At 44.4% G+C, this 12,500-nt stretch overlaps 1 protein-coding gene across 1 annotated transcript in view; it reads left to right on the top strand.

Annotated features, from left to right (window-relative positions):
• Positions 1–12,500, top strand: part of spag9a (sperm associated antigen 9a) — a gene marked incomplete at its 5' end in the record, with an annotated part of 51,899 nt that overhangs the window by 23,025 nt on the left and 16,374 nt on the right. Inside the window, 9 exon segments of the mRNA XM_080523590.1 lie at positions 3,877–3,970; positions 4,082–4,175; positions 4,830–4,960; positions 7,749–7,763; positions 8,367–8,424; positions 9,188–9,340; positions 9,949–10,000; positions 10,642–10,772; positions 11,706–11,762. Of these exon segments, the coding sequence (XP_080379716.1) occupies positions 3,877–3,970; positions 4,082–4,175; positions 4,830–4,960; positions 7,749–7,763; positions 8,367–8,424; positions 9,188–9,340; positions 9,949–10,000; positions 10,642–10,772; positions 11,706–11,762 (785 nt within the window).

The raw sequence follows: 12,500 nt of genomic DNA, 5'->3' as shown, positions 1-12,500 counted from the left end.
AACTTTACTGTCAGCCGGCTAACAATGAGCAAGCAACGCAGACACAAACATGCTCGTGCACACTCAAACGCTGTGCGGTGTGTGTGTGTGTGTGTGTGTGTGTGTGTGTGTGTGTGTGTGTGCTGCCACTGCTTCTGCTGCCATGCGCTTCATTGTACCTCTCTTCCCTAAGGTGTCAGAGGCTCGTCCTCAGGAGCAGGGGGGTCCGAGCCCCCAGGACACCTGGGGGGTCTCCCTCACACACGACTGCAAGGTAGTTGGATCTGTGGTGGGGGAATAAACACAATAACAATAACAACAACAACAACAACAACAACACGCTTGCAAAGGCCATGGAAAGCACCGTGTTGTGTGTGTGTGTGTGTGTGTGTGTGGGCTTCTTTAGTATGCCGTTTCATCTCCTCAAATGCAGCATTCTCTTTGTACACTCGCATACCACCATTTCACAGAACGCCCGCGCTGCATGCAACCACGTTTTTAAATTATTCTTTTTTTTTAAACCAGTTCTTTTGAAGTCATCCATTTTGATCTCTATTTTGTAAAAAAAAAAAAATATTTGATCACATTCAAGGGCTTAGGTTTGGTCTCAATGACGCAACAACGGAATGATCTAATTACGACTTCACTACAAAGATAATATGAAGGGGTTCGCTCAAATAATATTTGTCATAATTAGATCATTCCGTTGTTGTGTCCCTATTTTATTATTAATAATATTCCATACGCAAACCTACGCCCTTTATCAGCAGGTAGCCTCACTGGAGGGTTGCTGGCGTCATATCTAAAGATGCCTACCACTGCCGTCGTGCCCTTGAGCAAGGCACTTAACCCCTAATTGCTCCAGGGGCGCTAACTATGGCTGACCCTGTGCCTAGAGCAAAAAATACATTTTGTTGTACTGTGTGCAATGACAGAAAAATTGAATCTAATCTAATTTAATCTAATTTAAAAGAGATGAGGATTGGTGTGTCAGTGGTCTGTTTTGGGGTATCGGCGGCGTGGTTGCATCTAGCTTCTGTGTCGTGTTTCATTTTAGCCGAGCTGCATGGTACGTCTGTCACACGCTGTCTTAGCTCTGACTAACATCTTCACAACTTGTGCACTATGGATCACTCTCACTGTGTAGTTTGCGTATATATGTTAGCATAACACTTGTGGTTTCTTTCGATCCTTTTCAGCACTTAACGTAGATCACGTCTAGTGTACATCTAACAATGTAGATTCTCACAGTTGTCCTATTTCGTTTTTTCATACAACCGTAACAGTCACCGCTCGTTGTGATTGGTGTGTGCCTCCTCTTCTTCTCCTTCTCCTTCTCCTTCTCCTTCTCCTTCTCCTTCTTCTTCTTCTTCTTCTTCTTCTCCTTCTCCTTCTTCTTCTCCTTCTTCTTCTTCTTCTCCTTCTCCTTCTCCTTCTCCTCCTTCTCCTTCTCCTTCTCCTTCTCCTTCTCCTTCTCCTTCTCCTTCTCCTTCTCCTTCTCCTTCTCCTTCTCCTCCTCCGCCTCCTCCTCCTCCTCCTCCTCCTCCTTCTCCTCCTCCTCCTCCTTCTCCTCCTCCTCCTCTCCTGGGCTGTGTTTAATCTGTGTCAGGGTCCGCCGCCACCGCCGGTGTTGTGGTGTTCCAGTGGAAGGAATGGCACTCCCCCCCCGCTGAGCCCTGGGTTTATGTTCTGTGTTGACCTTTAACCTTTAACCTTGTTTGATCTCAGTCCCCTGTGATCCCTGTGATCCCTGTGAACCCTGTGAACCCTGTGTGGTCGCTCTGTCTCTCCTCCCCAGTGTTGTTCTGATTAGCTTGATGCTGTTGCTGTTTGGTAGCCTGATGTGAAGCGTTTCTGTGTTTTAGTTTGTGTTTGTTAGTTTTTTTGTTCATGCTTTCTTCCCATTCACTGTGTTCCTGCTAACATCTTAGAGAGCTAGTTATCGATTTATTATGTTTGATTAGAGTACAGATGGTCGAATTACGGGCGGGTTTGGGGGGTCTGACCCTGAGGTAAAAACAGGGTTGGGGGGGGTCGAAAGATTTATATATCACACAGTATATTTATGTAGCACACATGTGTTCGCTGTGTTCCAACCCGAAAATAAGAATTATTATTCTTGTTATCTTCTAATAAATGACGTTGGTAACATTTCTGCACATACATTTTCCGATAGCATCCCCCCAGATTGTCATTGTATACTTCGCACTCTGGATGTAGGCCTACTTCTCAAATAGTACACACATAGCCCTACTTCTCAGAGTACTCATATAGGCCTACTTCTCAGAGTACTCATATAGGCCTACTTCATAGAGTACACCTATAGGCAGGGGTGCACATAACTTTTTGGGGCCAGTGCTCAGAGGAGCACCTAGGGATGCTGCTTGGTGCTCCCCGAGCTCACGAGTCACGACCCGTCCCACAGGATGGATAAAAAAGGGATACATGGATAACTTATATTAGCAAAACGACATTTATTCAAAAATAAGATGAACGAACAAATGATTGTGTGCAAAACAAAAGAAACAAATGAAAAATCAAATGACTGCTCTTTAAGCATGAAAGTCTGTCAGACTCCTTTAAACACAATGAAATCAACTGACATCTCTTTAAGCACTAACTGAATGTCTGTTCTTTAAATACAATGAAATCAACTGATATCTCTTTAAGCACTGCTCTGTTCTGTAAACACTGAAATCAACTTTCAACAAAAAGTTACAGCCTAAGCATTTACTTATGCTACAAGCTTAATCATCATCATCATCACTGCTCTCTTGACTGTTGTTAATACTGTCCTCAATTTCAACCATGGTAGAGGATGTTGTAGGCTATCACTTTAAATAGCTCATTATTTTGATTGTGCAACAAAGTCTTTTTTTTTCTTCTTCTAATATAATTCCCAACCATATTCCCTGGGTCAGGGGTCGAGGTGTGATAATGAAGCTGTAAAACAAACGTCTGAACGTTTGAAAGCTTCAGAGAAAAGAAACGTGAAGTGCCTTGGTGTTGTTTTTCCTTTTAGCGACGAGTCGTTCGGGACTGAATTTTCACGTGTCGGCGTGATAACCATGCGATGCGCGATACGCGGAATGAAAGTACAAGTTACGATACTTTCCGAATGTTTTCGTGAGGGGAGTCGCCGTGGTCGTCGTCGGTGGGTACATTGTGGTCATGAAAGGATATGGTATTGGTATTAACGGGCAGTCAGCAGTTAGCAGTAGGAGTTTTGAGGAAGTCAATTCCTCTCCCAGCGCTTCCAGCTGTTGGTGCGCAAGAGCGCGTTCATGCCGCTGATCCTCCGCGCAACATGCATTTTGGCGACGCATGCGCACTGGCGCACCAGTTATGTGCACCCCTGCCTATAGGCCTACTTCTCATAGAGTACACATATAGGCCTACTTCATAGAGTACACACATAGGCCTACTTCTATTTAGAATAAAGCTTTACTTATTTAATTTAAGCATTTATCATTTTAAAAACCTCCTACGTTTTTCTAAATAATATTTTCTTTCTTGATGAATTTTTAAACACACAATTGTTGTGCTGTTTTAGTATAACATTGGTGCTGCTAACTCTGCTACTGTGTGCCTCTTGTCTTCATCACCTTTGTCTTCGTCCTTGTGGTTCTTTAGTTCCTCGTGGTTGTTTAGCTCCTTGTGGTTCTTTAGTTCCTCGTGGTTGTTTAGTTTCTCCCCCGGTTTAGTTTTGTGCCGAGCTGTGATGCAAGGCTGTGTCGAGATGTTGTTGCCCTCCCCCTCCCCGCGGTGTGCCTGTGTCCCTGTGTCCTTCTATCACACCTCCGAACCTTTGGGGGTCAAGGTTAGAGGGAGGGGTTAACCCTTGACCTCTGACCTTTCGACGACCCCCCACAGTGACCCAGTGGCTTGTCATTGCAGGACGAGCTGTCTGACCTGGGCTCAGAGGAGGCTGAGGGGAAGGGGAAGAGGACGGAGGGGCAGGCGGACCCAGGGAACAGGCCCAGCCTAGCGGGTACGTACGGCACACTGAATACTATCACATACAATGGTATCGTATTAGCCACGTACATCGCATACAGCCACTCTCTGTGAGGTGATCCTTCACACGTCTCGTCTCCCGCAGGCCTGCCTGAGAACGAGGAGAGCTCAGAGATGCAGGACATCATTGAGTCGACCCCAGAGCTGTCCATGGACCTCAGCGGATACAAGGCCTCCAGGTAATCTGGACACCTTCTCTTGTTTTATGGAATTATCTATCTATCTATCTATCTATCTATCTATCTATCTATCTATCTATCTATCTATCTATCTATCTATCTATCTATCTATCTATCTATCTATCTATCTATCTACCTATATCTATATCTATCTATCTACCTATAGTATCTATCTATCTATCTATCTATCTATCTATCTATCTATCTATCTACACTACAGTATCTATCTATCTATCTATCTATCTATCTATCTATCTATCTATCTATCTATCTATCTATCTATCTATCTATCTATCTATCTATCTCTCTCTCTCTCTCTCTCTCTCTCTCTCTCTCTATCTCTCTATCTCTCTATCTCTCTATCTCTGTATCTCTCTATCGCTCTATCTCTCTACAGTATCTATCTCTCTATCTCTCTATCTATCTATCTATCTATCTATCTATCTATCTATCTATCTATCTATCTATCTATCTACAGTATCTATCTATCTCTCTATCTATCTATCTAATCTAATCTATCTAATTGAGACATGTTCATGACATAGCCAACAGCCAGCGGTCCCTAGTGTACGATTGTTATGATACAGTGGTTTACTGAACAGTCACCGATTAGCGATTAGCTGCTAACTGCTCATCTGTGATGTTTCCTCCCAGCACTCCGTCCAAAGGCATCGAAGGCATCGAGAACCTGGCGTTCGACCGCAACACAGAGTCCCTGTTCGAGGAGCTGTCGTCAGCGGGCACGGGCATCATAGGGGACGTGGACGAGGGGGCCGACCTGCTGGGTAGGAGGAACACCGCTCCTGCAAAAACACAGGAAACACATGATAATAACACATGTAACACATGATAATAACAGGATAGTAATACATGAAACACATGATAATAACAGGATAGTAATACATGAAACACCTGATAATAACAGGATAGTAATACATGAAACACCTGATAATAACAGGATAGTAATACATGAAACACATGATAATAACAGGATAGTAATACATGAAACACATGATAATAACAGGATAGTAATACATGAAACACCTGATAATAACAGGATAGTAATACATGAAACACATGATAATAACAGGATAGTAATACATGAAACACATGATAATAACAGGATAGTAATACATGAAACACATGATAATAACAGGATAGTAATACATGAAACACCTGATAATAACAGGATAGTAATACATGAAACACCTGATAATAACAGGATAGTAATACATGAAACACATGATAATAACAGGATAGTAATACATGAAACACCTGATAATAACAGGATAGTAATACATGAAACACATGATAATAACAGGATAGTAATACATGAAACACCTGATAATAACAGGATAGTAATACATGAAACACCTGATAATAACAGGATAGTAATACATGAAACACCTGATAATAACAGGATAGTAATACATGAAACACATGATAATAACAGGATAGTAATACATGAAACACCTGATAATAACAGGATAGTAATACATGAAACACCTGATAATAACAGGATAGTAATACATGAAACACCTGATAATAACAGGATAGTAATACATGAAACACCTGATAATAACAGGATAGTAATACATGAAACACATGATAATAACAGGATAGTAATACATGAAACACCTGATAATAACAGGATAGTAATACATGAAACACCTGATAATAACAGGATAGTAATACATGAAACACCTGATAATAACAGGATAGTAATACATGAAACACCTGATAATAACAGGATAGTAATACATGAAACACCTGATAATAACAGGATAGTAATACAAATCAGGGCATTTCTGCTTTATTGGGATAGAGACAGACAGTAGAGAACCAGGGACGTTGCGATGATGTGGCCTGCGCCTTAGTGTGCTACGCCACTAATAATAATAATAATAAAACGCTTTATTTATTCATATATGTATTTATATTTATTAATATAGCACCTTTCATACATAACAATACCCAGTGCAGCACAACCAGACCTCTGCGTGGTTTTGAGTGACATCTTCCCTTCATGTCTGCAATGTTTTTTGGGGGGAAGAAATACATCTGAAGTTCATCTCTGATGAGTTTGTTTTTACTAAGTTAAAGTGATAGGTGGCTCACTCTAAGCCCATGTTAGAGTTATGTTGTGTTGGGAGGACTTTGTTACGTATCTGAGTGTTGTGTACCCAGGTTGTTGCTCCTGCACCTGTGTTTATTGCATGCAATGTGTCTCTAATGAGTTAGCTGTATAGACACTGTGGTCATGAGGTAAACGGTGGCATTATTTCATCCTCTATATTCATGCTTTTACCATTTCAGCTCATCTTTAAACCGTAGATAAAAACGTCATGGATTAAGAGAGCATTGTAAAGAAATTATACAAGTAATTCTCGTCTGTAAGCTAACCCTGACATTTAAGACATAGAAAGCCATCCTCATCTATTAACAACAACATATGAAGCCAATGTCTACTGTTAGCTACCAATAATGCTAACCGTTACTGTTAGCCAACGAATTGCTGTTAGCCACATTATCTTTATCTCTGTTAGCCACATGTCATGCTAACCAGCCTCTCTCTCTCTCCTCTGTCCTGTCCTGTGGCTTTTGTTGCCCTAACCCCAGTGGAGTACTCTGGTGTGTATGACCTCTGACCTCTCCCTTGGCTGTGTTGCTCCTTCAATGCCTCTGCTCTCCTCCTCTCCTCCTCTCATCCTCTCTCATCTACAGTTCATAGCTCTGCTAAACGCCTGCATTTAACCTCCTCAGCTTCTCCTTGAGCCCTATTCGGACGAGATTAGTATTATCTGGGGACCTCTGGTAATGTGTAATAATTACGGAGGTCGTCTGTGTTCTTAATTCCGTGCGAATCGGCCATGTCCGTTATAATTCCACCGCATATTACCAACCATCATTTGCTGAGCTCAGAAGTCTTGTGATAATTCTGCGGGGTGAGATTGTTTTCTCCCGCCCCTTTTTTCTGACACGTGTTTGAGAACTAACCAATGCCTGTTGTGTTCGTTGTTCATGAAGCGGAGCCATGACATCATATCCAGGCCAATGTCAGTAAATTCCAGTAAAACACAGACTTTGCGCCACACGAAACGCAGACGTCGGGGTGGTAATTTCAAAATTACATGAGGTCCCCAGATAACACTGATCCCGTCCGAATAGGGCGTTAGCAACGCTAACGTCGCTAATAACACACAACGGTATTTGAAAGCCATTGACGTTTAAATGCATTTTCCTTCTTTTTTTTTAAACGATTCTCCTTCGGTCATGAGTATTTCTGAGTTATTAACAATGTGACGCTGTAAGCACAAAATAACTATCTTTTCACAGCTTTAATGTTGTGCTTTTTAGTTTGAGTGAGTTTGGAGTGTTTTTGGGTGTATAGCTTCTGTAAGGATCTGTAACTGTATGTAACCGTAGAGACCTCCCCTCCCCCATCTCCCTCAGAGCCTTCCGAGCGCCCTGGCCTCGACAGGCTCCTCCGTTTGGGTTTTTGTCATGCCTCTGTCTCATACTCTCTCCACCTCTCTCTTTCTCTGCCTGACTGGGATTGCATGGTTTTCTCAGATCTTAGTTTGCTTGGTAAGACCTCATCCGCTCTCTCTCCATCCTCCTCCTCCTCCTCCTCCGGTGTGTGATGTAGTGTGCAGTGTTGTAGTCCTAGTGTTTTGTGAACCGTACACATTGTCTCACCGTGAGATACTCCACATCCTGATTTTTATGGAATCCTAACTTATATTGGACTGTCTTTGCTTACTGTAACTGGATGTAACTGGATGTGACTGGATGTATTCAGTATTGTCTAATGAATGCAGACAGAAAATGCACCACTTTCACTACAGAGTTTCTTTGTATGTGTGATAAAGGTTAAAAAACAATTGTACAATATCTGTCTCTACAATTGTACACTGTCTGTCTGTCTGTTTGTCTGTCTGTCTGTCTGTCTGTCTGTGTCTGTAGCCTACCTACCCACCTAGTCGAAAGTAGACTTAAACAGACCTATTTATCTATGTAGAAAGTGTACCCCCACCCTCCCTGTTTTAGTTCCTTATTTCTGGCAACGCCTCGTATTCTGCGGCCCCTAGCTTTTGGCTAAAAACAAACCAGCTATCTGAGCACAAACCAGTCTTCTCTCCCTCAGACGACGCGCTCACTTCCTTCTCCCCTGGTTGTTTTGATTGGCAGGAATGGGCCGCGAGGTTGAGAACCTCATCCAAGAGAACACCCAACTAATGGAGACAAAGTAAGACCGCCGCTTTTTTTTACATTTACATTTTTTGGCGTTTAGCAGACGTCCTTTATCCAAAGCGACTTACAGCATAATACGTTTTACAGCCGATTGTGTCGGCTTGATGTCTGGGCTCTACTCCCTGCCGTGTTATTGAAATAGAGCCTGCCGTACGTTTTATTCAACCTTTATTTTAGGCGGGAGTCCCATTGATACCCAGGTGTCTTTTAAAAGGGAGCCCTGCCTACACTCAACATGAAGTGATACTTCACTTTCCTTTCCTCTATTTATACACACCTCTTAACACTAGAACAGCCATGAGGGGGGTCATTTGACCCTGTGAGTAATTGTTTTTTTATATCTTTGCACTCGATCAAATTTCAGGACCCTCCTTTCATGACTTCTCCTAGATATGTGCGTTCTACCACCCAGTATCCTTACATTTTCTAAATCACATCAGGATAAGCTAGTATAAAGATATTTTGCAGTTTTTTTGTGTAGGAGGCAGGCTAATTTACAAGGCGGCCTAGTGGTTGTTGTGTGTAAGTAGCAGCTTCCCATTGTAAAGACTATGGTAATTTGACCCTCTCTTATAGTAGGTAAAAAAAGGCACGGCTGCTCTAGTGTTAAGTGGTCCAAAGTTGGTTCCTCGCTGTTGTGATGTGGAGATACACTCACTACATACACACCACATCATACTGTCTCTGTACTTTTACATACATTTATGTGGGGTGTCGCATTCAATTCCTTCCCCACTCCCTTTTGCCTCCTCCAATAGGAATGCTCTGAACGTGGTGAAGAATGACCTGATAGCCAGGGTGGACGAGCTGGCCTGTGAGAAGGAGGTGCTGCAGGGGGAGCTGGACGCCTTGACGCAGGCCAAGAGCAAGATGGAGGACAAGTTCAAAGAGATGGAGGAGGAGCTCAAGAAGTGAGTGTACTGGTACTACAGCAACAACAACAACCACAAACACAACCACACCAACACCAACAACCACAACAACAACAACAACAACAACAACCACAACCACAACAACAACAACCACAACAACAACAACCACAACAACACCACCAACAACAACACCAACAACAACAACCACAACCACAACAACAACAACTACCACAACAACACCACCAACAACAACACCAACAACAACAACAACAACAACCACAACAACACCACCAACAACAACAACAACCACAACATCACCACCAACTTGCACAACAACAACAACAACAACAACAACAACAACACCACCAACAACAACCACAACACCAACAACAACAACAACAACAACACCACCACCAACAACAACAACCACAACAACCACAACAACAACAACAACAACACCACCAACAACAACAACACAAGGCAAACCACAAAAAGCACAACACCCACACCCACTCCTACAACAACACCCTTGTACATTCCCAGTGGCCTGGCATCCCGTTGTTCTGTGGGGTTGTGTGAGTGGTTCAGGTAGATCTGGTCAGGTTTAGAGGAGGTTCATGTGTTTGATGTGAGTGTCCTTCCTGCAGGGTGCGGCTGGAGGTGGAGGAGGTGAAACAGAAGACCAAGGATGAGGAGGATGTGAGTGGCTCTCCCTCTCATGTTATCAACTACCTCAAGTGCTGCTTGAGAGTACCCTGTCTACAGCTGTGTGTGTGTGTGTGTGTGCGTGTGTGTCTGGTACGTGTGTGAGAGTGTGTGAGAGTGTGTGTGAGTGTGTGTGTGTGTGTGTGTGTGTGTGTGTTTGTTGTGCGTGTGTGTGTGTTTGTTGTGTGTGTGTGTGTTTGGTGCGTGCTTGTTTGTTGAGTGTGTGTGTGTGTGAGTGCGGTCGAGGCCTTACATACTCTAACCTAATTTCATTATTCTGCTTGTTCCTGCAGTTTGCACACAGCTTGATATTTATTGAACACCCTTTTCTCTGCCTCTCCCCTCCTCCTCTCCTCTCCTCTCCTCCCCTCGCATCCTCTCCACCGACCCCCCCACCCCTCTGCCTCTCCTCTCCTCCCCTCCCATCCTCTCCACCGACCCCCCCACCCCTCTGCCTCTCCTCTCCTCCCCTCCCATCCTCTCCACCAAACCCCCCACCCCTCTGCCCTCTGCCTCTACCCCCCACCCCTCTACCTCTCCTCTCCTCCCCTCTCATCCTCTTCACCAACCCCCCCCCCCCCACCCCTCTGCCTCCCCTCCCCTCTCATCCTCTCCACCCTCCCCCCCCCCCCCAGAGTGACGTGCCCACGGCCCAGAGGAAGCGGTTCACCAGGGTGGAGATGGCCCGGGTCCTGATGGAGAGGAACCAGTACAAGGAGAGACTGATGGAGCTGCAGGAGGCCGTCAGGTGGACAGAGATGATCAGGTGAGGAGAGGGAGGGGGGGAGGAGAGGAGAGGGGAGGGGAGGAGAGGGGAGGGGAGGGGAGGGGAGGGGAGGGGAGGGGAGGGGAGAGGAGAGGAGAGGAGAGGAGAGGGGGGAGGGGAGGGGAGGAGAGGGGGAGAGGGGAGGAGGAGGGAGGGGACAGTGGATGAGGGGTGGGGAGGGAAGGAGAGGGAGGGGAGGAGAGGGAGGGGACAGTGGATGAGGGGTGGGGGGGTGGAGGAGAGGGAGGGGACAGTGGATGAGGGGTGGGGGGGGTTGGTTGAGAGGAGGGGAGGGAAGGAGAGGGAGGGTTGAGGGAAGTGTAGGAGTGTGTGAGGGAGGCAGGGGGAGAGATGATGGAGTACAGAACCCAAACTGAAGACACACACAGAACAACACCAACTGTCAGAATATACCGCAGAGCACAGCGTTAGTTACCGCATAATATAGAACGGAGAAGTCCACTCTGAACCCAGAAGTCCCTTGGCAAAGCAAGTATTTTTAAAACAATACGACCAATTAGACAATTGGGTCAATAATCTCTGTGTTTTGCTCTGGGAAAGACGATTCGCCCCGCTAATGTAAATGCTATTGAAAGTAGGCCACTGGGACACCGCAGATATGGCTCCAGGTTGGACTCTGAGACCTATTTTATTTTTATTTAAACTCATTTATCGCAGAGGGTGAATAAAGTCAGCCAAACTGTTGACCTTGTAGAGTGCCACGGGTTTATTCACCAAAAACGCACAAATTATGATGCTTCATTTTGTAGCCAATCAGAGAGTTGTTGCTAGGTAAACACGAAGGGTGAGTGTTCCGGGATTGTTTGGCAGTTGGTGAGTTAAATCAGCACACAGTCGTACCATAGCTAAGGTAACGGACAGTCTCTTTAAATTAGTGAGTTAATGTGACATCTTCTCTTCTCCTCTCCCCAGGGCCTCCAGGGAAAACCCTGCTCTCTCCGAGAAGAAGAAGTCCAGTATCTGGCAGTTGTAAGTCTCTCTCTCATCCCTCTGTGTTTAACTGGAACAGTCTCTGTCTCTCATCCATCCATTTTTAACACTAGAACAGCCGTGCCTATTTTACCTATTATACTATTATAGCCAAATTACCATAGTCTTTACAATGGGACAAATGGGTCAAAAGGGTCAAATGACCATAGTCTTTACAATGGGAAGCTGCTACTTACACACAACGAACACTAGTTGGCTTCTTGTAAATTAGCCCGCCTCCTACACAGAAACATATCAAAATAGCTTTATACTAGCTTATCCTGATTTTGAAAATGTAAGGATACTGGGTGGTAGAACGCACATATCTAGGAAAAGTCATGAAAGGAGGGTCCTGAAATTAAAAGGGTGAAAACGGTCAAAAAGGGTCACAGGGTCAAATGACCCCACCCATAGCTGTTCTAGTGTTAACTGTAACAGTCTCTATCTCATCTCTATCTCAAGCTTGAATTGTAGTCTGTGGTTTATATCAGCCATTTTATTTACAGTAAAATTCACACATTTTATGTCGCTCCTGCGAAGAGCATCTGCTAAATAACCCCAAATCTACAATCTTCAATCTGTTTCTTTTCTTCTTTTTTTTGGCATGTTGTTATATGAATTGGCAGCATTAGGTAAATGTTTACAAACAAAAGCCCCCCTAGCCACCCCCCCCCCCCCCCTCTCTCTTGCCCCCTGTGACACAGTGCAGACCCCCTCATCAACGACGGATACTTCCTG

Source organism: Nansenia antarctica (assembly GCF_963989245.1).
Source record: "Nansenia antarctica genome assembly, chromosome: 2".
In the NCBI taxonomy this organism is placed as follows: Eukaryota; Metazoa; Chordata; class Actinopteri; order Argentiniformes; family Microstomatidae; genus Nansenia; species Nansenia antarctica.
This window is presented reverse-complemented; position numbering and strand designations above follow the sequence as displayed.